The sequence below is a fragment of the Oryza glaberrima genome, chromosome 1 (genome assembly GCF_000147395.1).
Source record: "Oryza glaberrima chromosome 1, OglaRS2, whole genome shotgun sequence".
Taxonomy (NCBI): Eukaryota; Viridiplantae; Streptophyta; class Magnoliopsida; order Poales; family Poaceae; genus Oryza; species Oryza glaberrima.
The window spans coordinates 26,565,517-26,590,271 of record NC_068326.1 but is presented as its reverse complement, the minus strand read 5'-3'; the positions used below and the strand labels follow the sequence as shown (position 1 = coordinate 26,590,271).

Below are 24,755 nucleotides of genomic sequence, written 5' to 3'. Positions count from 1 at the left end.
ACTTTAATATTTATGGCATATCAAATAAGACGTCAGCATGTATCACTAGCTTCAGGGGTTGCATGTGTTCGTCACAGTTTATGGTAGGAAAATAAATTACACTCCTCCGTGAAGAGGCAAAAAAGAGAACCAAGCAACACTACAGCATAAAACACAGTATAAATTATACAGTTGAAAGTTTGACTGATTTCCATGGAGAAATGTAGCGACACATCTCTGGCAGAAAAGAACGAACAAGTATATAATTATCGTAATTATATATTTCGGCCGGCGCTTCGCCGGCCCGACGAGAAGTATATAATTATCGTAACAAGATGAAGATTGATGCATTACACTATTCGAGTAGCACAAAAACAACTTGACCGTCGGGATCAGAACAAATATCTGGATTCGATAGCTCACATCTATCTGCCAGATAAAACGAAATCGATCCTCTCCTCTCTAACCAAGTCTCCTGCCATTAGGATTTAGGCAGTTAGCCCTAACGACTTGTGGACCTTGGCGTGACAACACCAACAGTTATTCAGTTTCCAGTTCTGACTCGAAAAGAATCGACCCCGTCCGTGCTACCCGCAGGTCGTCTTGGCAACGATGGGGCTCCGCACGCGATGCTTCCGGTCCGGGTCCGACTCCGACTCCTCCGACCACTCGATGCTTCCGAACACGTAGTTGGCGGCCGCCGCGGCGTCTTGCACCTCCAGCCTCACCGTGAACTCCCTCTCCTCCCCGTAGGACTCGAAGCTGAGCTCGGGCGGATACACCGTGACCTTCACCCCCGCCAGCGCCTCGGTGACGCTGACCGCGTACCGGCACGGCGCCGCGCCGACGTTCTTCACCCGGCGCCGCACCGTCGCGGAGCCGGACAGGCACGGCACGGCGATGGACGGGTAGTTGAGGTCCTCGGGGCGGCCGTACTGCGCGCCCTGGCTGCACGCGCGCGGCTTGCCGTCGTCGCCGAACACCGGGAGCGGGAGCGGGAGAGGGTTCTGGGTGGGCCTCAGGGCGCAGAGGAAGTCGGCGTAGTCGGCCGACGTGGTGTCGTACACGAGGCCCGGGTCCAGTGCCTGCACGGACCTCACGTGCCCCGACCCGTAGGCGAACGGCGTCGCGGCCGCGCCGGTCTCGTCCCGGATCTTGCCGCTGTCGTTGTCCCCGGTGATCGCTGCAATGCACAGGCATATTAAGGACGTGAGATCGATCAGAGTTTATGTGATGGTTGCGCTGGCTCGATTGATCGCGATCTGCATTTCTCGCTCACCTGTGGTCATGATCGCCGACTTGATCATCGCGGGGGTCCAGTCGGGGTACTTGGTCTTGATCAGGCCGACGATGCCCGACACGTGAGGGCACGACATGGAGGTGCCGGACATTATGTTGTAGGGGACACGGCGGTCGTCGAAAGAGAGTTCCGTCGGCGAAACCGCCTCGCTGTAAGCCGCGATGACGCTGACTCCTGGCGCGGTGATGTCAGGCTGCAAAATCACCACCAGGTTAGCATACACACACAGCTGCTGGTCCTGTTTGGAAGGGGCAAGCTTTCTCTCTCGAGTATCTGTAGGAATACGATGAGCAATGTGCCAACCTTGAGAATCTGGGGAGTTATCGGGTTTGGCCCACGGGAAGAGAAGGCTGCCATCACAGGCGCTGGCTTTACGCCAAGCCTGGCATCCGATGCAGTGATGTAACCGACCGGGTTGCTACATGAACCAGAGCAGTAACGTTAATTAGTATAGTATATAACCATGCTGTGATGTGTTGCACCTGAAAAGTAGTACTATATGCTGATGAGCGATGCTTACTCTGTTGACCCGAGGTAGTTAAAGAGGTTGATGCACTGGGAGTAGGAGACGTGAGCCGCCGCGATGAGGTGCGGGTCCGCGATGACGTCCTCCCCGTTGCCGGCGCCGTTGCAGAGCACCATGCCGACGCCGCCGGCCTGCTTCACCACCAGCCCCTTCTCAACTCTGGCGTTCACCCCTCTGGTGCAGACAACTATCTTGCCGCGCACCTTGTCGCTGTCCAGGGAGCCAGGGAAGCACAACGTCCTGCACGCACGCAGCAGTGCAAGCAAATCGACGTCGGTTCGATTCGATCGGTGCAAGTCGAGATGATATCTGAGTTTTTGATTTCTTACGAGTTCTCGCTCGGTACGTTTGCGGCGTTGGCGTTCTTCGCGTTGATCATCGCGTACCGTTGCCCCTGAGGCAGAGTGCTGTTTGACAGACTTTGCCCCTGCAAATTGCCCAAATCCCAATGGCATGAGCAAAAGTACGCCGTATTCTCATGTGCGCAAACTACAGTGTGATTTGGTCGGTCGTATTGTCAAACCTTGATGGTCATGCTGCTCGTGACGCCGCCGAAGGTGACATAAGCCGGGAAGTCCCTGTCCATGGTGCTCGCGCCGACCGTAAGTATCCATGGTGCCACGTTGGTGACCGAGCCCGGCTGCGGGCCGGAGTTGCTGGCGGAGCAGACGACGGTGACGCCCTTCTGGACGGCGTAGAACGCGCCGATGGCGATCGGGTCCGACAGGTAGTCGTCCGCCGGCCCGCCGACGGAGAGCGAGAGCACGTTCACGCCGTCTTCCACCGCCGTGACCATGGCCGCGAGGATGTCCGAGCTGGAGCAGCCCTCGGCGTAGCACGCCTTGTAGGCGGCGAGCCGCGCCAGCGGCGAGCCGCCCTTGGCCGTGCCCTTCCCATGGCCGAACACGCTGGCGTCCGGCACGAACCCGCCGCCGGCGGTGGACAGCGTGTGCGTGCCGTGCCCGATGTAGTCCCGTGGCGTGTACAGCTCTGCAGCCTGGCTTGGCGGCTTCCCCTGCAGCAAGCCCGACGCTAGGAAGCCGAGGTTGAAGAACCCCGTGCCGATCAGCTTGCTGCATGTACGACATGTTAGTTTCTCGCCAGAAAATTTACTGCATTAGTTGCATGCAGCTTGATGAGCAGCTGTGGACAGTGGTGTTACTTGTTGCATTTGAAGGTCGTGTCGTTGCCAGTGATGCACTTGCCGCGCCACCTCGACGGGACTGAATAGCCGTCGTCTTTGAAGCTCGCGGATTCCGGCCATACACCTTCATTTGTAGGGAGTACGTGCACGCACAGAAAATAAGAATCAGGAGTTCAGGAATCAGAACAGGTTCCGGCTATCGCTAACTGCACAGCACTTCAGTACAGCAGATAGGACGACAGCACATCTGAACCAGGCCACCAGGGATCCCGTAATCCAACAGAGGCACAGGCGCACTGCGCCCATGGCGACGCTACCATTTTGCGAGGTTTGAGTTGACTTTTTAGTTCCCGTATTCTTGGGATTTGATTCTGGGGAGCGTATCCTATGCACACAGGCCCTCACGTGTACACACCGTGTACACCAACTAAAAATTATCACAAAAAATTCTAGGAAAATTCATACATATACTTTCAATAGTATTACATCTACGTGCAAAGTCGCATCTTCAAATTCATTCTACATAGAGAATAACAAAAAAGATAAAATTCTGACAAAATTACAACCTTAAAACTGTCAGATTTTTTGTTTTTTTTGTTACGGCTAAAATATAATGAATTTGACGTTAAGATTTTAACCCTAGGTGTAATACAATTTAAAGTATGTGTATGATTTTTTCTAGATTTTTTGGTGACATTTTTTAGTTGGTGTGCACGTGTGTACACGTGAGGGACTGTGTGCATAGGATATGTTGCCTTGATTCTGTTAACCTCATGTCATCTTGGGGTGATTATTTTAAGTTATCTCGCGCATGTATCTCATCGGGAAGCATGTACCGATGCACGGAATAACTGATTCGCTCCGATCGTTCTGTGTTCATTATTTGGGGCTGTGTTTCTCAATTTCACTTCCTCATATTCTAGGCACCCGCAATAGTTATCTATAGGCTCTCTACAAGAGATTCATGTCAGCATATTTTTCTACTTGGAACAGATTAAATGAAGAGAGAGAGTAAATCTATCTACTAAACTGGATATAGTCTATAGAGAAAAACGAAGCAATGGATGAGAGAGTTAGAAATACCCATGTAGACATACTATTGAGGTAGTTTACTATTAATCTAGTCTATTGCTGAGATGTACATGTTTTATAGAGAGCACCTTACTTTACTATTGTGGGTGCTCTTAGTGCGTTTTTTTTTAAAAAAAATCCATTGAAAAACTAATTTAAAAATTCGATTTTCATTAGTTTTTGGCTGCTAGCAGTTGTACCAGTCGCTCGTGAAATCCATTTTGATCGTCTCGAATATCATTTTTCAAGTAGTGGTACCTGTGTCGACGTTGCCGATGATAGCGTCCACCCCGTACTTCGCGGCGTCCTTCCACGCACCGGTCGCCGCGCCATTTCGCTCTAGCTCGAGGAAATCCCAGGAACGCGTCGTGTGGACCTTGTGCAGGACGTCGGGGATCACGGCCAGCACGCCGGGCAGCTCTGAGTCCAAAGTACGCGAAAAAAAGAACGCACTCGTCAGTGACAGGTATGAACTGCAAACTCCAAGGGGGGAACACACTATAACATGATGATATATGTGGCGTACGCTTGATGACTCCTACGAAACTCTCATCGATCTGCACCACGATCACTTGGATGGGGCTCAAGACGTACAGTAACTGAAAGCTGTTTATTTTTACGGCACAAAATGAACACATTAGTGATGTAGGAGTACATAGCTAGTAGCCTAGTACGGTAGCACCGACATCCATAACGGCCACACTAGTATTTTCTGACCTGGTGACGACTGTAGCAAGCAAACCAGAAGGAGAAGCTGGTAAGCCATCAAAGACGATCACATAAGTCTGCAAGCACGAAAGTACCCCGCTTCATGGATTAGAGATCGTCAATAGAACATTTAATCGCAGTCCTATATTTGTTGACTTGCTTGTATTGTACGTGACGAATATACGATGGAAAAACATTTTTGCAGTTTTAAGGAATATATACCCTGTTTTCTGTCATATATCATCGAAATAGTTATAAAAATTAAATAAATTTAACAACACAAATTAATATGTGATATATCACTCTTTGTAACTCTAAATTAGAAATAAATAAATAAATACGACGGTAAGTAGTACTCGTTACAGTTTAGTTTGATTTTCTCATTGAATTTAGTTGTTGATTTATAATTGATCAAATTTAAATCACATATGAATATGTTATATATGTTGCCATTTTTTTTCTACAACTATTTGAGTGGCAAGAAGTAAAAGAGCATCCCCTTAAAAATATTATCTCCATGTATGATTAAAAAATCCATTAAATACATTTTTTTTAAAAAAATATTTTTCATAAATATTCGAATGACATACAAGAGAAACGAGAGGACATGCAATTAAAGAACAAAATGACTTTGGCGGATATATTTTTAAAAAATATTGAGGGCATGTATGATGAATAGATCGAGGGGGTAAGAGAGAGAAGTGAAGAAAGAGCATTGCCTTTGTGCCTGCGGACGCCGGCGCCTGCAGCGCGAGGAAGAGCACCAAGGCGAGGAGAAAAACTCGGGACCGTCCCCTCATTCTGATGATTGGTTGATCTGCTTCGTGGCTACTCTGTTCACATAATCCCGCAATTTATAGACGCCAAGGTCAACCTTCTGATCAGTATGTCCGTAGTGAGGAGCACGAGCTCACGTGTTGGATAACCTGGCATCTACTCCTAAGTCACCAGTACTGCTTAATTACCAGACAGCAGATAATGGATCCGTCCACATGCGCCCGCAGCATGCAAAACAGCTAGTGCTCAGGATTAGAGCAAAGGCATTAGAGCAGTCCAAACCCTCTTTCTCACACCTAGCTTACATACCGTTAAATATACAGTCACCTATGTCGGGTGGAAGTTCGTCACATTCGTTGGGAGATTAGGCTTTTATTTTCTTCCTCCTCCCTCTCCTGTATCTTGTCCCCTTCGTGTTTTTGATTTTTCGGTCCGCTCTGTAAATACTTTTATTCCTTCTTAATACAAAGATGCGTCCCTCGCGTATTTAAAAAAAAACAGTCACATAAGTAAAAAGAGGTGATAAAATAGTTAGTGAGAAGAGATGAAAAAAAAGATAAAGAAATCATTTCTTACGAAGAAACCAGCTCTGTGTAGCAACCAATAATAAAATTGAGAGAGAATAAAAGTGTTTGGATGGGATTTTATTTTGAGCTCTATAGATAATCCCTGTATATAGTTGGACGTGGCCAGCTATCATACCTGAACTTTTGTAAAAAAACAGAACCCTAAGAAGATAGCTGGCTTACGGGCTTTATATTTGCCGGAAATTGACTCAAGTTTATTTAAATCAGCAGATCGAATATGGAGATCTACCCTACCAATATATTATTTGCCCTCCTGATTGGAGTGGGCAATAGTTGTTTAGAAAATCATAGAAGCATGAATTCAAATGGTCCAACTTGCCAAGATTCTCCCCCTAAAAGAACTTGTCAGGATTCAAGTCTTGATTATTTCCTCCAACATATTGCATTTGTGTCCCTTACAAGAACGGCACAAGATATGCACAAAATACTAGCAATGCCATGTTACTTGACAAGGGCACATTCTTAACGAAACTACACGAAATCCCGCACATTATTACGGGAGTTTGGTATGATAATAGTAGAAATAGCGTGTAAGATAACTAAATAATATAAGCTTATATAATCATCATATTTGATCGATCATTGAAAAAAAGCTATAAACCATTAAATTGATGTTGTTTATGATAACTTAAACAATATCAATCAATCCTTCTCAAACCGGCAGTTTTGCCTATTGTTGATTGGTCCACGTGGCACAACAATGTTTGAGAAATAATTGGAAATTACTAAGTGTAAAAAATTGCTAGGCTCTGTAAAACAAAATAAATCAAGAGAAGTATCTAGAGATATGCAGTGTGCTGTGGGTTAGAATAAATTTTCTTTCAATGATGCCGCATACTCCATGTCCTTCTCGATTTTCATCGAGAACGACCTAGTGAGCATGACAACATTGACTGTGAAGTCTCAGATGACAACGAGTACTCATTTGAGTTGAAGTCGGGGGGCTATGTGAAGTCTCGGATGACAACGAGTACTCATTTGAGTTAAAGTCGGGGGGCTACTGTCATGGTTACGGATAAGGCATATATCATATCCTATGACTTATGGAATATGTGGATACGGCATGTTTTCGTATGTATGATATGTTTCCGTATACGATAAGGTAATTATCAAGAGATTATGGAAATTACCCTCACGGGCAAGTGTAACGCTCTGCATTTCGTGAGGTGTTAAAAACTATTTCGGCAAAATCCTATATGCGAAAATTTCGTTCTTTGAGTGCTGAGTCTAAGTCGTGCCGTGGATCTCGATATAAATCTCCTTGATCCCTCTCGTCGAATTCAAAAATCGCCTCATCAAAATCCCCCACCTCAAGATTCCAATTCCGATTCGAGTCTCCGAAATCAAATTCCGAAAGTCAATCCCCTCCTTTGAATCCTCTCCAAATAATTGTTCCCATTCCCGAAAGTATCAAACTCCCGCTTTGTTTCCTTCCTCGTCTCCTTGAACCCTTGTGCACAAGTATCAAATTTAGATTCAAATCCAAGCTGCAATTCTCTCCAATTCAAATTCTAAGCAGAAGTCTATTTTGACTCCCTCTTGGTCGTTGGGCCGATTCTTCCTCCCTTGGCCCATCTCCTCCCTCAGCCTCGCACGTGCATTGCACGCGCCGAGCCGAGCCGAGAGAGAGAGAGAGAGAGAGAGAGAGAGAGAGAGTTCTCTCTCTCTCTCTCTCTCGTCGAGCTCCTCCACCGGCGTCAAATCCCCCGCTCGCCGCCATTCGATTTTCGGTCGGCCGCCGTTTCCCGCGCGCGCGCACCCTGGTGGCAGCCGTCGCCCGGTCGCCGCCCGTGCCCGCGCTGCCGCCCGGTCGCCGCCGCGTCAGCCCTGCCGCGCCTGCGCCGTGCAGCCGCCGGACCCCGCTCGCTTTTTTGCAGTCATCGCCGCTGTCATCGCCCCGGTCCCGACGCCCCCATGCCGCATGCTTCCAAAACGCGGAGCCAGAGCTCACGCTCTCTCCCTCCTCCTTTCTCCCAAAATGGCATGGGCAGAGCTCCCTTTCTCTCCCCTTTTCTTCTTTTTCCCTGACCGGCGCCATTGTCACCTTCACTGTCGCCCCCACCTTGACCCAACCGAGCTCCCCTTGACCGTGCTCGGTTCTTTCCCCTCGAAGCTCCACACCCCACGCCTATAAAACCACAGCCAAGCCGCTCCCCTGCTCTCTCTCTGTTCTTGCCACCCTCGCCGCCTTGCTGCCGCCGTCCTCGCCTCCCTTCGCCGCCGCACGTGCTGCTGAAGCTGGCGTGCGCACGAGGAGCTGACGCGGACTCCGGGCACCCTCATCTTCCTCTTCCCCGGCCCGAGGCCGGAGCGATCACGACCCGCGCCGTCGGCCGCTCGTCACAGCGCCCGTCTCGGCTCGGTAGTGCCTCCCTCCGTTCTCCCTTCTCGCTTGCCCTCTCCCTCCTTTAGCTCGCGTGGTAGCTCGGTAGCCCTCCTGAACGCGTGTAGACGAAGCCCCGCCGCCGCCCGGCATGGCTTCGCCGCCCGTTCCAGGGAGCCGCCGCTCGTCGGCCTCCCTCGAGGCCCCTCCGTCCCATCCGACCCCGAGAATGAGTTCCCCGAACACCGGAGATGCTCCCGACGCCTTGAATCGACCCCTCGCCGCCCCGCCAGTTTTTCCCCTTTTGCACGCCGCCAGCCGCCGCCGTCGCAATCCGCCGCCCTTAACCTCTCCCGGCGCGATCCGAGCCGTTGGCTCGTCCTCTCTTGCGCCGCTCGCCAATCCGGTGTGCTCCCCCTTGACCATAGTCGTCTTGTCGAGCTCCGGTGAACTCGACCGCCGTCCGCCGTCCGCCGTCCATCTCGGCCTCCCCCTTCTTCCTCCTCCCGCCGGCCCGCGTGGCTGCCACGAAGGCGCCACGTCGGCGCCATCTCGGCTACGACCGGGTCAAGGCTGACCCCGGTCCAACGCTCCCCTGCGCCCCCGCTCGCGCGCGTGCGGTCCACCGCGAGCCGTGAGGCTGCGCGTGGGCCCGCCGCATCCGCGTCCACCGCAAACCGCGCGTGCGCCGCGACTCCCCCTCCCAAACCCTAGCGCGCTCCACGTGCGCCCCGCTCACGGTGAGCCGAGCCGCTGACAAGCGGGTCCCACTCGGGACCACGCGAGGTGAGCCCGGTCCATCGGTTCCCTCTCTCCTCGCCTCCCGCGCGCCCTAATGGGCCATGTCTCCTTAGGCTGGCCGGCCCGTTATCTCGGCCTTAGGGTCTCCGGCTGGGTGATCCGGGTTAGTAATGTCGTGTGGGTAAAGTGTACCTCCTCTGCAGAGGTTAACTAACTGTTCGAACAGCCGTGCCCACGGTCATGGGCGGATGTGAGGTGTTTCCTGTAGCGTAGATTTGTTTGCCTGTGCTTTGTGAAAAGTTGTTGTGGTTTGGGAATCGTTACCAGAATCAGCCTATGTGGTAGATGGATGACCTGAGTGGTCAAGAAACGAATCTGTGTGATTCGGGATGTCTACGGGCATCATAGACTAGGCTTCCTGAGTGGAAGCGGATTGTTGTGCTGCTGGGCAGCTGGACTCTGGGAGTCCGAGAAAATGAAAAGGCTTTGGGAGCCGATTAATCAAGTGAAATGGCTCTGGGAGCCGAGAAGTAATGATCTGACCCGGGAGGTCGGTACATTACCAAATGAGCTGTTGAAAAACATCTCTTAAAGTCGAATCGAGACACAAATCTCTTTTTGGCCCAAACTTAGAAAGAAATAAATCACTTAGTGATTTCAAAATGATTTCCAAAACAAAAAATTTGCAAAACAACCTTGCCTCTCTTCCAAGCTTGCATCAGACACCTAAATTCCCGTGACTTGCTGAGTGCGAAAGTACTCACCCTTGCTCTATATAAATATAGTTCCTCTGCCTTGAAGTCAAGATGAAGTGAAGTGAAGATTAAGGTTTCGTCCTGGTTCCCAGCTGTCACCTGTGGTGTTAGGTGTTAGTTCGTTGGTTCCGCTGCTTGTGCTGCTGTTGATGTTTCCTCGTCCGCGTCGTCGGTTGTATTCTCAGGCTGTCCTGAGCTGCAACCTAAGTTAAGGTAAATAAGTTCTTTATTAAATTTAAGGATTGCAATGATTCATATTTGTCACCGTGGGTACCAGTGCTAAGTCCTGGGACTGGTACTGTGATCGCAGTTTCGTAGGAAGCGGTTCGCGTCGTTTTTCCTGTGACACGCTCCTATCAGGTGCTGTTGTACGGCGGTGCCAGATTGGGGTGTGACAGCAAGTGAATAGCAGAGTCCTACTTGGAGGGAATCGGGTTTATACTATATCATGCGGGGTCCGTAGTCTCCGAGTTCTACTTGAAGACTAAGGTGATTCACAGTGTAAAAGGCATTACCCCTTGAGGGGTTTAGATGACCGAATCATAGCGCCAGCACCACCACCATAGCCTACAATCCGGAGGACGTGAAGCCTACTCGCCATGAGATCTCGTTGAAACCATCTCGACAAGGGTCTCGCCAACGACAAGGGTCTCGCTGATAATCCCAGGATCATTGGTCTTCTATTGTAATATGTGGTTTTTTCATATCTATCTCATATATATAAACTGGATTAGGGCTATTACCTTACGAGGGCCCGAACCAGTATAATCCTTGTCTTTTCGTTTGCTTGATGTTGTATCGTGTAGATCCTCGTACCAACATACTCTAATACTCTATTTATCCGGTTTACGGGTATCCCCGTCGACAAAAGGATACAGATACCCTTGAAGTGAAGGATCTAGATAGATCCTGATGTGTGTGAAGTTAAAAATCGAGATAAACAGGGTTTCAACTTTTAGTATCTTCCCTGCTCACAACACACATAGACATTAAGATAAATCTAGGGATCATTGGTGTGCTGAAAAACAAAACAATTATCTTCTCATTAGCAATCAAATAAATTTGCATTCCTTGAACCTCTCGATCAAATATAAATCCATTGTTAAGAAAAACTCTATAAGAAATCAAACATTGTGGAAAAAAAGTCTCACTTGCCTTTCGGCTACGACACCATCGTCGCCTTGATGGTGATGGTAAACCCCTGTCAAGCTCACGTTGACGCCCTCGCTACTTCCATATACCAATGAGACAAAATGCCAATGGTTGATAGCTGAGAGCACAGCAACGCTAACCTTGTGCTGGACAGCGAGCTATTGTTGCGCAATGGCAAATCTAAGGAGTTGTGGAGTTTAAGAGGACACACAACTTGGGTTCAATTGAATTTATTGAAAAATTAGGTTAAATTGAGTTAGTAAATCATAACTCGAGTTTTTTTTTTGTAAGAACAAGTAACAGAGCTAGTCAAACATACTCCCTCTCTCCCAGTTTGATCATCGCCTAAGTTTTTGAGGTTTTCTCAAAATGATGATCATCTAACAAAATGTCTCTTTATTTATTTGTACAAAGAGTAAATGCACATCGTGGAATGCCCTGCATGCATGCATGCAACTATACACATTCGGTCAACCAATATTAATTTCTATTGGTTCAACCCATGCAACATTTAAAGCGTGAATTAATTTATGTTGGACACGAGGGGATATAGCACATTCATCGATGCGGATTAATTTTAGAATGATGAATGCGTTGATGTTATTGGTTTTGGTACCATTTGCTTAGGAGATGATCAAAATGAGATGGAGAGAGTATTTTCTTTATACAATCATCGTTCGTTTGACACTGATTGAAACAAATTAAAGGATTTTACAGAAATTGGATTAAGGTTAGCAAAATATCTTCAATATTTTTTTTGAAAAGGATCTTAGCATGGATTATACTAGCAAGGCGTGCCGATTTTCTAGTATATATTAATAATTGACCAAAAGCAAAAGTAAGGTGGTGTGACTTCATGAGAGAAGAAAATGAGAGATAACTTAAAGCATAGAGTAGTCATCCAAGGGATAGAAACAATTAAAGTGTCGTGGCTTAATGAGAGAAGAGATAAACAATTAATTAAGTGGGGATGCAATATACTGGATATCGTAGAAATATAATGAATTGATATATATTGAAATGCTATGTAGATGATGTGTAATGATGATTTAACATGCTAATATTTTAAATCTCTAAAATACAACAAATTATTAATAACGTAGTATGCCTGTATGAGGCTTTAGGATGTATTCTTTAGTGCGGAGTGGAGACTAATCCCATGCATGGAAAACATAGCAAACTTAAAAAAAATAGATTAATATATTTTTTAAGCAACTTCCGTATTTTTTTTAAAAAAACATAACTGTGCGTGCGGAAACGAGATACTGGAGGTTGGGAACCTTAGGAAACGAACACAACTTGAAGATACAATAATTGCCAGTGAATGATGATGTGACATCTTTACATGTTAAGTTTTAGAATGTGGTGGGTTGTAACTAAAAGTGCACCTAACCCCCCTCCTATGTGGGTTTTGGTGATTAGTGACAAAATGATTAAGGGACTTATGATTTTACTGAGTAAATGCAGGTGTATTAGTCCCAGGTTGCTTACGAGGTGGCTAGGATGCTTGGAGCCCCCAAATCATCAAATTCAAAGTGGTGAAAAGAATTGGAGCCGAGTTAGGCTAGTTTAATTTTTCGCTTTGAGTTTAGGAAAACCCTTACTATTAAGAGGGGTTTCAAGTGTGGTTCTGAGATACTCTAAGTGCCCTTAGCTATATCCAACAGTTGAAATATTTTTAGGAGCTATTTTTGGAAATAGCCTCCTCAAGATAGCAAAGCATGTCTGGAAGCTTTAGGCCCCCATGTCCGGAACTTCCGGGCCGAGGAGAAATGAAGAAAATTTCCTAAATGATGACCGAAAGTTCCTGGCGCCAAGGACCGGAACTTCCGGGCAACATTCCAGTTCAAAAATGTGAGTAATAGCTAGATGACATCATCTAGCCGTTATATATATCAAACTCGACCCTAACTCACTCTTTGGCCATTTCACTTTTGCTCTTCTGTTGCTTAGTGGTTTCTAGCCTTTCGCAATGTGATTTTGCTCTCTCCACCCCAATCTTGAGCCCTTCTTGTGTGTGAGAGTGATTTTGAGGGTGAAGGTAAGGATTGGAGAAGGTTTTGAAGGCTAGGATGGTTTGAGCACTTACTCTTGGAGATTCATCTCATAGACGGTTAGGTGTCGCCCGCGAGTTTCCGTCAAGATTGTGGATTGACCCGGGCAAGTTTGTGAATGTATTCCTCACCTCCGCAAGGAAACGAGGTAAGTGAGTAAAGAAATTGTGCCGAGTTTTTAGAGGTAGTCCTAGTAGAGCAAACCTCACTTGTGGTTGTCTCTAGAAGGTTGAGTTGGATCTTGGTGGTCACTCAACTTCTAGAGAAGGATCTAGGGGTGTTGGATTGAAGGCTGTGGACCTCTTCTAGGATCTTTGCACAAGAGAGGCAAGGGTTTAATTGAGACCCAGCTCTTTGAAGCTCCTCAAAGGAGAGTAGGATCCGTGCATCCGAACTTTGGGAAAAAAAATCCTCTTTATCTCTTCCGTGAATGCTTTGTGCTTGCCCCTATGTTTTATATACTGCTATAGTCTACTGTGAACCATATTGACCTAGTAGGACCTGTTGTTCTCTCTTTTGAAGTATTTTCTCAGTATTTCCAGTACCCGGAAGTTCCTGTTCTTGAACTCCGGAAGTTCCGAGCTGCCTAGAGCTGCCAGGAAGTTCCGGTGTTCATCACTAGGAAGTTCGCGGGTCCTGTTTAAATTTGATCATTACGATTGTTTTTAGTGATTTTCAGGTTAGCCTATTCACCCCCTCTAAGCTACATCTTCACCTTTCAGTAACTATATAGATAGTATATATCCATTTGTTTTAATGTCCTCAATGCTCCTTCCATCCATCCATCCCAGTTTGACCATCCTCTAAGCAAAGCGTACCAAGACCAAGGACACCAATATATCCATCATTCTTAAATTAATGCTAAGGTGCTCCATCACTTCGTATCCCGTGAACTGCTCTTATTTTAAACATTATGATATTGCACTAATAGAAATTAATCAATTTTGGTTACATGCAACACATGCAATGATGTACATTTACTCATTGCACAAATAAACGAAAAGACACTAGTTAAATGATGATTATTTTAGGAAGATCTTAGAAACCTTAGGGGATGATCAAATTGAGATGGAGAGAGTACTTTTCACAGAAAATATCTTGAATACTAGAATATAAGTAAATTTTGTTTGTTAAACTCAAACACCACAAACTTGTCACAATTACATGTGATGATCTACATGCCATCTTTTTTTTTGGTGGTTGGGCGATCGATTGCACCACGTATATATAAAATCAATTATTTTATAGCACCTAGGGTGAAAAATGAACTTTGAGCCAAATTCAAGGACCGAAATAAACTTTACCATGCCATTATAACTTTGCAAAGTTTGAGATATGTCATCGGTATCTCAATGACATAAGACCCACATGAGTCAATGACATGTGGATCAGGATGACATATAACAAATTTTACAAAATTATAATGGCATGGTTCTAATTTTCCCACTAAAAATTATAGCATGTTGTTGATGTTACTTGGCCAACTTGGGACTTGGCAAATACAACCTTCATATATTACATTTTATAACAATAGTAAAATAGAACTCCTGTTGGGTTAAATAACTACTCCATCCATTTCATATTGTAAGACCTTTTAGTATTGTCTATATTTATATAGATGTTAGTGAATCTAAATACATATATATGTCTAAATTTATTAACATCGATATGAATATAAGCAATGCTAGAAACTCTTACATCGTGAAACGGAGGAAGTATATTCTTCTTTGTATAATATGAAATATCTTCCGCCTTTCCACATCACGCTTACGCTTTCTATCCAAAGAAAAAATATCCTGATGGAGCGATCTCTCCATTACAGTCAAACGGACAGAAATGGCCACTCCATCCGGTCATCCGTATTCCCCAAAACACCCTTAAAAAGCGTCCGCTGCTGCCATAAATATCTAAGGGTAATACCGTCAGTTCTTGCAGCCAACCGCATCCGCCATAAAAGCCGTCGGGTTTAGCGATAAGGGTTTTAACATTTGGCTAAAAAATTTTCGAGCCAAAAACTTTACCAAAATCCTCCGAAATTCCTGCGTCTTTCAGCTCGGATCAGGCATTCAGGCCCTTCTCCCCGCCAGGATCGGTGGTAAGCTAGTTCATCCCTCAATCTCTAGAACGTCCAACTCTTCAATTTGGTGGTTTCTGCCAATTCGCTGTGGTCTCATTTCGCTAATTGGACCTCTCGTTCGGTGAAAATCGCATCGATTCCTTTCTCCAAGTTGAGTTCTGATGTTTCTGTTGCCTTTGAGTTCGTTTATGACGGTTTGGTTTATGGTAAAAATTCAAGGATGGAGATCATCAACGGGCCGGTTCTCCCGCGCTATGCTGCTCCGGCGACCGGCGCCCTGACCTCCGACGCGAAGATCAGCGGGCAGCTGCTTAGGCGCGTGCACCTGAGGAGACGAGCCTGTGGGTTGCAGGGAGACCACTACCGGGCGGCGCGCAGGTTCTTCGGTTTCCCGTCCGAGCGGCATGCGCGAAGCGGCTGGGTCTGGCCTGTTTGTTGCAGTTACGGCTCGTCTTCCGACGGGGACGGCGCCGCTGCCGCGGATTACGACGCCAGCGGCGAGGAGTTCGTCAACTCCAGCGTGATGGAGGCTGGTAATTGCTTACTTCTGTTACACTGTAACTTGTAACTTCATTGGGTTTTGATGCATAGTCGTTCGAGCAATGTCCGGGTCCGGCCCACTGTTTGTTGGGAGTTGGGAAGTTCGCTGTGAGCCTTTGAAACAGTTGCTGTTGTTTGATCAGCTACATACCGTTTATGCCAAGCTACTGTTGCAGTATTAGTTACATATCACTAGTATATCATTTATGCCGATTGCCAAACAACCATTGTACATTTCTGAGATTAAACTTGTGGTTTTATCTGTCCTTGCAGTTGAGCTCAGAAGTGTATCTGATGGATTTGTGATTAAAATGCGTGATGGCAAAAACCTTAGATGTGTCCAAAACAACCCGCGGGTATTAAGATTGCGGGATTCTGCACCTCACCATGCTATTGTTCTGAAGATGGAAGATGGAAGTGATCTTTTGCTTCCAATTATCGTCAGTACGTATTAATTCTTGCTTGGGCATGCTTTCCACTTATGCAGATGCTTTTCTAATTGTGTGATATACTCACATTACTTTTTTCCAGTGGAAACACCAAGTATTATGTTGCTGGCTGCCCTTCGGAACATTCGAATTGTAAGAGTTGGATATAGCTTTAATAAATATATGTTAGATGTTAAGCATCCACATGATTCTGGTTTTAAATTGTTTTCATGTACTATATCTGATTTGCATGACTATTCTGTCTTTCCAGCCAAGGCCAACTATTTATAATGTGGTAAAGGAGATGACCGAAAGGATGGGATATGCGGTGAGTTTAAGATGAGATCTTATAAGCAGACTTTCTTTTGCAACTTTCGTGTGGCTTCATGGTTTAGGTTTTCTGTTTAGTGTTTCATGGGTGTGCTTAAGTGTGTTACTATTTTAGTTTTATTACTTAATGTATGCTGGTTATCATGCACTTGGACAATACATACATCTTTTCTAAAGTGTCCTAGTGGAAAGCTGTTTTCCAGAGTTCACGGTCTGCTGATCTGTTCTCTTAAATGTCATATAATATGTCCATTTATCAGTTACTTGATTACTTCAGATCTGTTCCCTTTAGGTACGTTTGGTGCGGATTACAGAAATGGTCCATGATGCATACTATTCTCGATTGTATCTTGCTAAGGTAAAATGACTTCACATGAACTACTCCCTCCATACTCATAAAGGAAGTCGTTTTGGACAGCGACACGGTCTCCAAAACACAACTTTGACTTCTTGTTTCTATAAAAATATTTATTGAAAAGTGATATATGTATACTTTTATGAAAGTATTTTTCAAGACAAATCTATTCATATAATTTTACATTTTCAAACTCAACAACTTGAGAGTTATTCATGATTTATATTCCTAAGGTTTGACTTAAACATTGTTCTAAACGACTTTCTTTACGAGTACGGAGGGAGTATCTATTTTACTTTTGTCTGAAGTATGGTGTCATGATATCCAGATTGGCAATGAAGAGGAGACTATTAGCTTAGATCTCAAGCCATCAGATGCCATCAACATTGCTTTCCGGTGTAAGGTGTGCATTCATCTCCTGTGCAGCTGTGCTTCTGATTAATTGCTGAGTGCTGGCCATATTTCCTTTAAGGCTGCTAATCCCAGAATATTGGAAGTGCTGTGACTTAGTTGTATGTTGGGGGTTATAACATGCATCTATCTGTTTGAGCGCTAGCCACAAAACTGTAAAACCAGCAAACAGGATTCCCTTGTCCTGTCAGAAAAGTGATCTATTTTTTGGTGCTGTTGCTTAACCTTGTTATTTGTGGATGATATGATTTGCATGCAATACTTCTAGAGGTACTCCTTTTTATTTCCTTTTAAATCATTTGAGGAAATTTTCATAACCAATGATTTGAGTACAGCAATCAAAGAATGTGGAAAAATCCTGATCTTCTTGGTGTTTTGCTGCTAAATGGATGTTTATGATACTCATTCCAATTTATTCTAACTTTACATAGGTTCCTATACAAGTGAATAGGCGTATAGCGTATAACAATGGATTGAAAGTTGTACAACCAACACCATCTGAGAGCTATGTAAGCTCAGACCAATTCCAATACACAAGACTTGACAGGTTTGTAACAAAAGTAGCTTCATAGGTTTCAGTAAAGAAAGGTTTATTTTAAAGCACTGCTAATGCATCCCGTACCATTTGAAGGCCTGACGATCAACCTTGCTTTGAGGCCCAAGAGTTTGATTTGGTCCGCAATATGCTGGTCGCTGCTGTTGAGGAACGCTACAAAGATGCTGGTAAGCTCTTGTTGGCTTAAAATGCATATAGTAAAATAGTCATACATTGTGACAGTGTTGCATTGCATTATTTTGCCTCCTCTGGAACAGATAAATTTTATAGTTTTTCTTTTGTGGAAATTGCAACTAATTCGTACAAAATTCCTGCGTTCAAAATGGGCCCTAAATGGGAAGTCTTTGTTTTTTTTTATCCGCCTCCCGACTCACAAATATATGCAGCAGAATGTTCATGGCGGCTAATATCTGGTATCATCTGTTTCAGCTCAATACAGAGATCAGCTTTTCATGTTCCGGGCAAAGAAAAAGAACATGATTTAACAGGTAACAGTCGCCCATGCCATTCTTGAAATCTTCATATAGTCAATTTCTTTGTCAACTTTCACGTACACTAGCTCGATCAAACTGACAGGATGACAATTCACTTTTCTTGATCAGTTCCTGAAGGGAGGTGTACATACTAGTCCGCCTGAAGTGCATAAAGCCAAACATCAAGAAGAACTTTGTAAATACTTACAGAAGAACCTATACATAGATACATATACATACTAGAACATGATTTTGGGTGCTTTCAATTCGTGGTGGCGTTGGTTGTAAAATTGACTCAAAAGGTGCCCATGTTTGTCACTCACGATTGATTTTAGCAAAACGTTAAGCAAATTGCTTTACACGAATCCTCGTGCTTCTGATTTGAATTTGTATGCCTATTTAGTTTGCGGTGAATACCTGTTTTTGCTCCGAACTAAGTTTCGGCCCGAACCAACAACTGTACTCTCAAGTTCCAGCCCGGCCCAAAAGCCTCGAACCGTCACGTCCAGAATAAATTTCGGTGAACCTTGTCCATACTCCATAGACGTGAAACCCCACCAGCGAATCTCAAAAAAAGGGAAAAAAAAAAATCACCAGCGCCGTCCACTGCTGCGAGCCTGCGAGCGTGTCCCGATCAGGCCAATCAGAACCTCCAAGGAGAAATCAACGGCTCATAAGCATCGGCATCTGCAGATCAAACGGAGCTGGTTCACCATAGTGGGCTCTAGCCGCTCTACACCGGCTCGATCTCCTCATATTACGGGCGTACCGTGCGCCCATGCGCGACGCGTGGCACGCGCTCGCCAGGTCGACGGACCAGAGCCGATGTGAGCCGCCCACGTGGCACGCCTACGTGCAGGCTGATGCAGCGTCGCGGTTGTTGCGAGCCTATGGGCCCGGTCCACGAGAGGATACGTGTAACACCCCCTCCCCTCTTGCCCTGTCCCCTTCCTCCACCGATGAAAAGAAAACAGAAGCTTCTCTTCCCCTCTCCCCCAAAACAAAAGCATCAAAATATTCCTCCTAAATCAAAAGAAAAACAATCAATTTCAAACGAGCCATCTCTCTCCATTCTCGTGCCCCTCCTGTCTCCGCGCATTCCTCCGCCGGAAACCCTGGTTCATCGGCGAGCGGCGAGGCTCGGGGACTCGATTACCCTGCGAGGAATCGAGGTCGGACCGCGGGTGGGGAAGGCGAAGATGGCGGGGTCCATTGATCGGCCCTGTGAGTGCGAACTGTTTCCCTTCTTCCTTCGACTGCGTGTTCCCTGATGATTCGTTGTTTCTCCATGCCGCCATGCGTTGCCCGTTCTCGTTTATGCAATGCTTACCTGCTTGTCATTCGCGAACACCGGAAAATTGCGGTTGCAGAGAGATTGATTCTGTGAGGGGGTTCATTGGGGCAAGTAGAGAACATGGCAAATCACTCGGAAATAGACAAATAGTTCATGTTCGAGTGGGATTGAAATTTTAATAGTAGTAGTTTAGCACCTGTAGAGATTATAATCACACCTCCCTAATTTTTTTAACGTGCGTGTAATTGCGCTGCTTTCAGTTAATTGCAACTCCTATGTACTCTGCTCTCGTATTGATTATTTTCAATGTAGTTGTTACCATTTCAACCTGATTAGGAGGAGGGGCATTTCGTTGAAACTATATAGCAGGTGCAGGTTTTGAAGGCATTGTGCATGATGATGATAAGAAAGAGTGGAAATCCGATGAGGACAACTCAGAAGGTGACAAAAAGGCCAAGGCAGTCTCCTTCAAGAACCGAGCTATCAGTGCTGGAAATAAATTTAGGCGTTCCTTGAGAAGGAAGAGAAGAAGGAGGGTCGGCGACCATGTAGCCTCTATAGAGGACATAAGGGATGTCAAGGAGCTGGAAGCTGTCCAAAGATTTCACCGGTGCTTACATGATGAGGGCTTGTTGCCAGAACGTCATGATGATTATCACGTGATGTTGAGGTGCAATTTTTTTCTGATCTCAGAGTCACAGTTACTTGGATTTCTCCTTACTCCTGCAGAAAATTCAGCGTTGCTTATTTGATTTAAAATTTCTTCATGTGCCTATGACATGTTACACATGTAGGTTCCTGAAAGCGCGAAAATTTGATATTGATAAAGCAAAACATATGTGGTCGGAAATGCTTAGATGGAGGAAGGAGTTCGGGGCTGACAACATAGAGGTAAAGCAGAGACTGGACCATATGCTCCAGTACGTAGGTAGTGATAGTCTTTCTTCATGTAACTTCTGGAAGTTTGACATCTGGATCATTTAGGAATTTGACTATAGCGAATTAGATGATATTCTGGAGTGCTATCCACAATTTTACCATGGTGTGGATAAAGAGGGAAGGCCTGTCTACATAGAACTAATTGGAAAAGTTGATCCCAACAAATTAGTACAAGTCACAACTATTGACAGATATGTAAAGTATCATGTCAAGGAGTCTGAGAAGTGCTTGCAGATGAGGTTTCCAGCTTGCTCCATTGCTGCAAAAAGGCACATAGATTCGTGCAGTACTATCTTGGATGTGCAAGGAGTGGTATGTTATTTTATAGCCAATCTTGCTATCGCCAAAATTTCTGGGTAGATTAGTAGTTAACTTGTTTTTTATGTGAAGGGTTTGAAGAACTTCTCAAAAGATGCAAGAGAGCTAATCATGCGACTTCAGAAGATCAACAATGACAACTATCCAGAGGTAGGTGATTCCATTATGTTTTAATGTTATTTTTCACTATTGCCCTTTCACTTCGTTTTTTGTCACTATATACATTTCTATAGAACTTGTTTTTATCTGGGGTCATAACAAAGGACTTATCTAATGCCTTTCTAGTGCTCGTGCAGACCTTGCACCGATTGTACATTATAAATGCTGGCCAAGGCTTCAAGATGTTATGGGGTACAATAAAATCATTTCTTGATCCACAAACTGCTTCGAAGATTCATGTAAGTATTGAAAATTGTTATTCAGAATAATATTTACTTCTAGTATGTGATAATAGCCTTATCTGTCTTTTTTCACCTAGGTCCTTGGAAGCAAATACCAAAATAAGCTACTTGAAACTATTGATGAGAGGTTAGGTCTTTTCTACTGTCACAAATACTGTCGTTTGGTTCCTATCCTAATAATTTTGTTTAATTCATGTTTTCAGTGAACTTCCAGATTTTCTGGGTGGCAAATGCAGGTGTGAAGAACATGGAGGTTGCATAAAATCAGATAAAGGTCCTTGGAAGGATCCTGACATAATAAAGGTCTTCCACTCTTCCTGAACCCTACCCTTCTTCTTATTCATCCTGTACACCTTTTTTTTTTTTGAAAAGAAATCCTGTACACTAAAATAATGTGTCTATGATTTTCAGAGGGTCCTTAATGGTGAAGCAAACTATGGACGGCAAATTCTTGCTATATCAAGCGTTGATGGGAAGAAAATATGTTATATTAACCCTAGACACTTAACTGTAAGCATGCTTTGAATGGAGATTACTCATACATCATCTTAAAATAACAACTATCCGTTAGAAGCTTGATTCTATCCCCTCGCAGAAAAAATGCAGCGATGCCTCTGCTGAGTCTAGTTCTGAAATGGAAGATGTTTCATCTCCTACAGCTTCAGTTAACCCCATCATAAACCCTCATTTGACACCCGTTGACGAGGCAAGATCTTGTACCTTTTGGTTTTTTCAACTGCACGAGGCTGATATTAATGATTAGTACTCGTTCTATTGGTCTTTTCAACTGCACAAGGCTGAGCTCAGATTACTGATTAGTACTCACTCTAAACAATGATGTGGCATTCTTAATTTTCTTCCTCCTTAATCAATCTTTATGTTGGTAAATATGATCATAAATGCATCTTTTTATATTTCTGCAGTCCAAATTGCCGGGAAATACTTCCACATCTGGTGCCCCTCCCAGAGTAGAGGACATCCCTGTTGTTGACAAGGCTGTGGACACATGCGCCGGTCCATCAACCAGCTCAATGGCTTTTAATTCAGGTCTTTATATGACACCTTCATACTTGTACCTCTTATTGAGAAGTTGTCTACTTGCTGATTTCAAACATTCGTACCCCCATATGCAACTAGGGAAATGTGAGATACTGGGAATTTTGTTGGCCGTTTGGTTTGAGGAATCAAACTATCTAGAATGGGTGATCCATCATGGGACCATCTCTCAAATCTAGTGGAATGACTCCATTTCTCAGTTTCTCATTTAGTATGTACTTTTTAGAGATGATGGACAAATCCATTCCATTCCTCAAACCAAGCGACCTGTATAAGATCAAGTGGTCATCTCATTCCTCAAACCAAACATGCCATTACATTATAGTATGTAGTGAGTGGTGACCGGTAAGCCCACCAAGAGTTTATTGGAGTGATTTTGACCGAGTTTGTTGCATGTTTTACACAGATTCGTTCTCGTTGAGAAACATAACGATGGAACTGGGAGGGCTTCGAAATCGAATTACTGCGTGGTTGATAGTCTTAATCGTGAGCTTTGTTGCCGTGCTTCGTTCTGTCCCAAGCAGAGTGACTGCAAGTCTATCAAGCCAGGCCATTTCCCGTGGTAACTATAGTGCTGAGTTCCCTCAAGAAATTGAGTTTTTGGAAGAGTTTTGACCTCCATCTTCTCCCGGATTCACAGAAAACGGTACACATTCGTCTGTATTGAGACGTCTTGGTGAATTGGAGGAGAAATTACAGGAGCTTGAAGCAAAGCAATCTCAAATGCCACCGGATAGAGAGGAATTGCTCAATGGAGCCATTCACCGTGTTGATGCATTGGAAGCCGAGCTAATATCTACAAAGAAGGTACTGTTGAGTCTTGACATATCATATGCACTCTGTGGGTGTGCATGTGTGACAAGGAAGATGTACTCTCGTTAGATAGCTTATTGCTTAGTGGTATCAAGGATATAACTACTGTTCTGAGGTAATGTTTCTATATGTTATACTATTACACCCAAGAATTGGCAGTTCACCGAATTTCTTGATTGTTCGCTATAGTAAGAACTAAGAACTGAACAAAAAATTGCGATTTTCCATATTGACCTTTGTTTCTCCCATGAGCAGATGCTTTATGATGCATTGATGAGGCTGGACGAACTGCTTGCATACGCCGACCAGCAAAAGAATATTCAATTTCGGGTAAGTTGTGGATTTTTCCTATGAATTACTCTTTCCTTTTGAGAAATGCTTGTTCTTGATGCCAACTACTCTCTAGTTATGGATGTGAGTGAGTTCACCCAGAAGTACCTATTGACCCGCTAGTTTATATAAAAATGAATTTATTCTTTGTTGCTAAGTGCGTGTTTTTTTAAGTTAAACTAGATTGAGTCAAAGGGAACTTCATGATTTGGTTCACACATCCCTGTTCTCTCGTACTCCCTCTGTTTTTAAATATATGACGCCATTAATGTTTAACATACGTTAACCATTCGTTTTATTAAAAAAAGTGTAAATATAAAAAATATAAGTTATGCTTGAAGTATCTTTAATAAAAAAATAAATCATAACAAAATAAATAATACTTGCATAGTTTTCTTAATAAGATGAATGGTCAACCATATATCTAAAAGTCAACAACATCATATAGTATTAGAAAAAAAAATGTAAAGAGTATCTCATAGCACTGAGCTAGCCAATTCATATGTGTTCATCCATTATATGCAGAAAAAGAGGTTCTGCTTCTAAGTACCAGAGTGGCTTGCTTGCTTTTCTCCTCGAAGGTTTCGTGTTCTTCTGTCAACTGAATACTTGTAAGTTGGACTCTTTGTCCAATTTTAAAACTGTGAATATTTTGTTCAGCCGTGTATCTCTGAATATTAAAGAAAGAAAGAAAGGTGGGTGGTCACTTTGCCACCTATTTGACTTAATAGGCTTAGGTGTATTTCTAAATTTTGCAAGGTGCGGCGTGTAGTTCAGAGAAATAAAGGGTGTAACATGTAGAATTGATATCTTGTTTTCATGATCGATTGAGATGTTATGATATATTAGTCAAACGTTCATAAACAAAATGTAAAAACTAGTAGCCTGGAGAAGTATCCCAAGTAGGTCTTTCAGTGCAAAACTATATTGGAGGGGCTTCTTCTCTGCCTCCACTGGATAGCGTCGGTGAGCGAAGACACTAGGGACTGGAAATTGTCAGATCTGAATCGATTGGATTCGGCCGATTTTAGGGACATAGTGACGAATGAAATATGGATGAGAGTTGTGTATCAAGATCAAGACGGTGCGGTTTTTTGGCGCAGCAGGGTACGTGAAGCGGGCGGTTTTTTAGCGCGACAGGGTTCGTGAGGCAGCTAAAGATAGAAGCTTAGTCTTCTCGTCTTTTCTTTGCTATATTCTGTTGCTTCTTAGTTTTGGGGCCTGAATTTTTTATCCATGTAACTTTTGGCTGTGGATATAGATGCCGAATTTCTATTCATCTACTTAAAAGAAAAATTATCCTCTCAGTGTCAAAAT

At 44.4% G+C, this 24,755-nt stretch overlaps 3 protein-coding genes across 3 annotated transcripts; 2 read left to right on the top strand and 1 right to left on the bottom strand.

The window, feature by feature from the left end:
- Window positions 1-82: 82 nt before the first annotated feature.
- Window positions 83-5,551, bottom strand: LOC127781593 (subtilisin-like protease SBT5.4). The gene is made up of 11 exons (XM_052308578.1): window positions 5,448-5,551; window positions 4,738-4,805; window positions 4,547-4,626; window positions 4,279-4,440; window positions 2,968-3,073; window positions 2,329-2,878; window positions 2,135-2,232; window positions 1,800-2,045; window positions 1,583-1,697; window positions 1,259-1,472; window positions 83-1,162 (listed from the first exon to the last, which is right to left on the bottom strand). The coding sequence occupies exons 1-11, from the start codon at window positions 5,526-5,528 to the stop codon at window positions 567-569; spliced, it is 2,316 nt and encodes a 771-aa protein (XP_052164538.1). The 5' UTR covers window positions 5,529-5,551; the 3' UTR covers window positions 83-566.
- A 9,538-nt stretch (window positions 5,552-15,089) lies between these two features.
- Window positions 15,090-18,652, top strand: LOC127781651 (bifunctional nuclease 1). Its single transcript, XM_052308655.1, has 11 exons — window positions 15,090-15,212; window positions 15,414-15,727; window positions 16,008-16,178; window positions 16,266-16,315; window positions 16,434-16,490; window positions 16,785-16,850; window positions 17,176-17,250; window positions 17,690-17,805; window positions 17,890-17,981; window positions 18,244-18,302; window positions 18,417-18,652. Exons 2-10 carry the CDS (start codon window positions 15,415-15,417, stop codon window positions 18,297-18,299), a joined length of 996 nt encoding a protein of 331 aa, XP_052164615.1. The 5' UTR covers window positions 15,090-15,212; window position 15,414; the 3' UTR covers window positions 18,300-18,302; window positions 18,417-18,652.
- An 86-nt stretch (window positions 18,653-18,738) lies between these two features.
- On the top strand, window positions 18,739-24,755 carry LOC127781603 (phosphatidylinositol/phosphatidylcholine transfer protein SFH6-like). Its single transcript, XM_052308589.1, has 15 exons — window positions 18,739-19,511; window positions 19,948-20,251; window positions 20,376-20,472; window positions 20,566-20,832; window positions 20,911-20,988; window positions 21,135-21,236; window positions 21,317-21,366; window positions 21,443-21,542; window positions 21,651-21,749; window positions 21,835-21,945; window positions 22,163-22,286; window positions 22,702-22,857; window positions 22,936-23,102; window positions 23,364-23,438; window positions 23,964-24,755. Exons 1-15 carry the CDS (start codon window positions 19,151-19,153, stop codon window positions 23,982-23,984), a joined length of 2,112 nt encoding a protein of 703 aa, XP_052164549.1. The 5' UTR covers window positions 18,739-19,150; the 3' UTR covers window positions 23,985-24,755.

Excerpts from the sequence above, each read along its gene's own strand:
- LOC127781651 (XM_052308655.1), top strand. The coding sequence starts at position 15,415 with ATGGAGATCATCAACGGGCCGGTTCTCCCGCGCTATGCTGCTCCGGCG. Across the intron at positions 16,316-16,433 it reads CCCTTCGGAACATTCGAATT|CCAAGGCCAACTATTTATAA; the intron begins GTAAGAGTTGGA and ends CTGTCTTTCCAG. Across the intron at positions 17,251-17,689 it reads ACATTGCTTTCCGGTGTAAG|GTTCCTATACAAGTGAATAG; the intron begins GTGTGCATTCAT and ends AACTTTACATAG.
- LOC127781593 (XM_052308578.1), bottom strand. The coding sequence starts at position 5,528 with ATGAGGGGACGGTCCCGAGTTTTTCTCCTCGCCTTGGTGCTCTTCCTC. Across the intron at positions 4,627-4,737 it reads CTTGCTACAGTCGTCACCAG|CTTTCAGTTACTGTACGTCT; the intron begins GTCAGAAAATAC and ends AAAAATAAACAG. Across the intron at positions 2,046-2,134 it reads AACGTACCGAGCGAGAACTC|GACGTTGTGCTTCCCTGGCT; the intron begins GTAAGAAATCAA and ends GCGTGCGTGCAG.
- LOC127781603 (XM_052308589.1), top strand. The coding sequence starts at position 19,151 with ATGCAGCGTCGCGGTTGTTGCGAGCCTATGGGCCCGGTCCACGAGAGG. Across the intron at positions 20,473-20,565 it reads TCGGGGCTGACAACATAGAG|GAATTTGACTATAGCGAATT; the intron begins GTAAAGCAGAGA and ends TGGATCATTTAG. Across the intron at positions 23,103-23,363 it reads AGCTAATATCTACAAAGAAG|ATGCTTTATGATGCATTGAT; the intron begins GTACTGTTGAGT and ends TCCCATGAGCAG.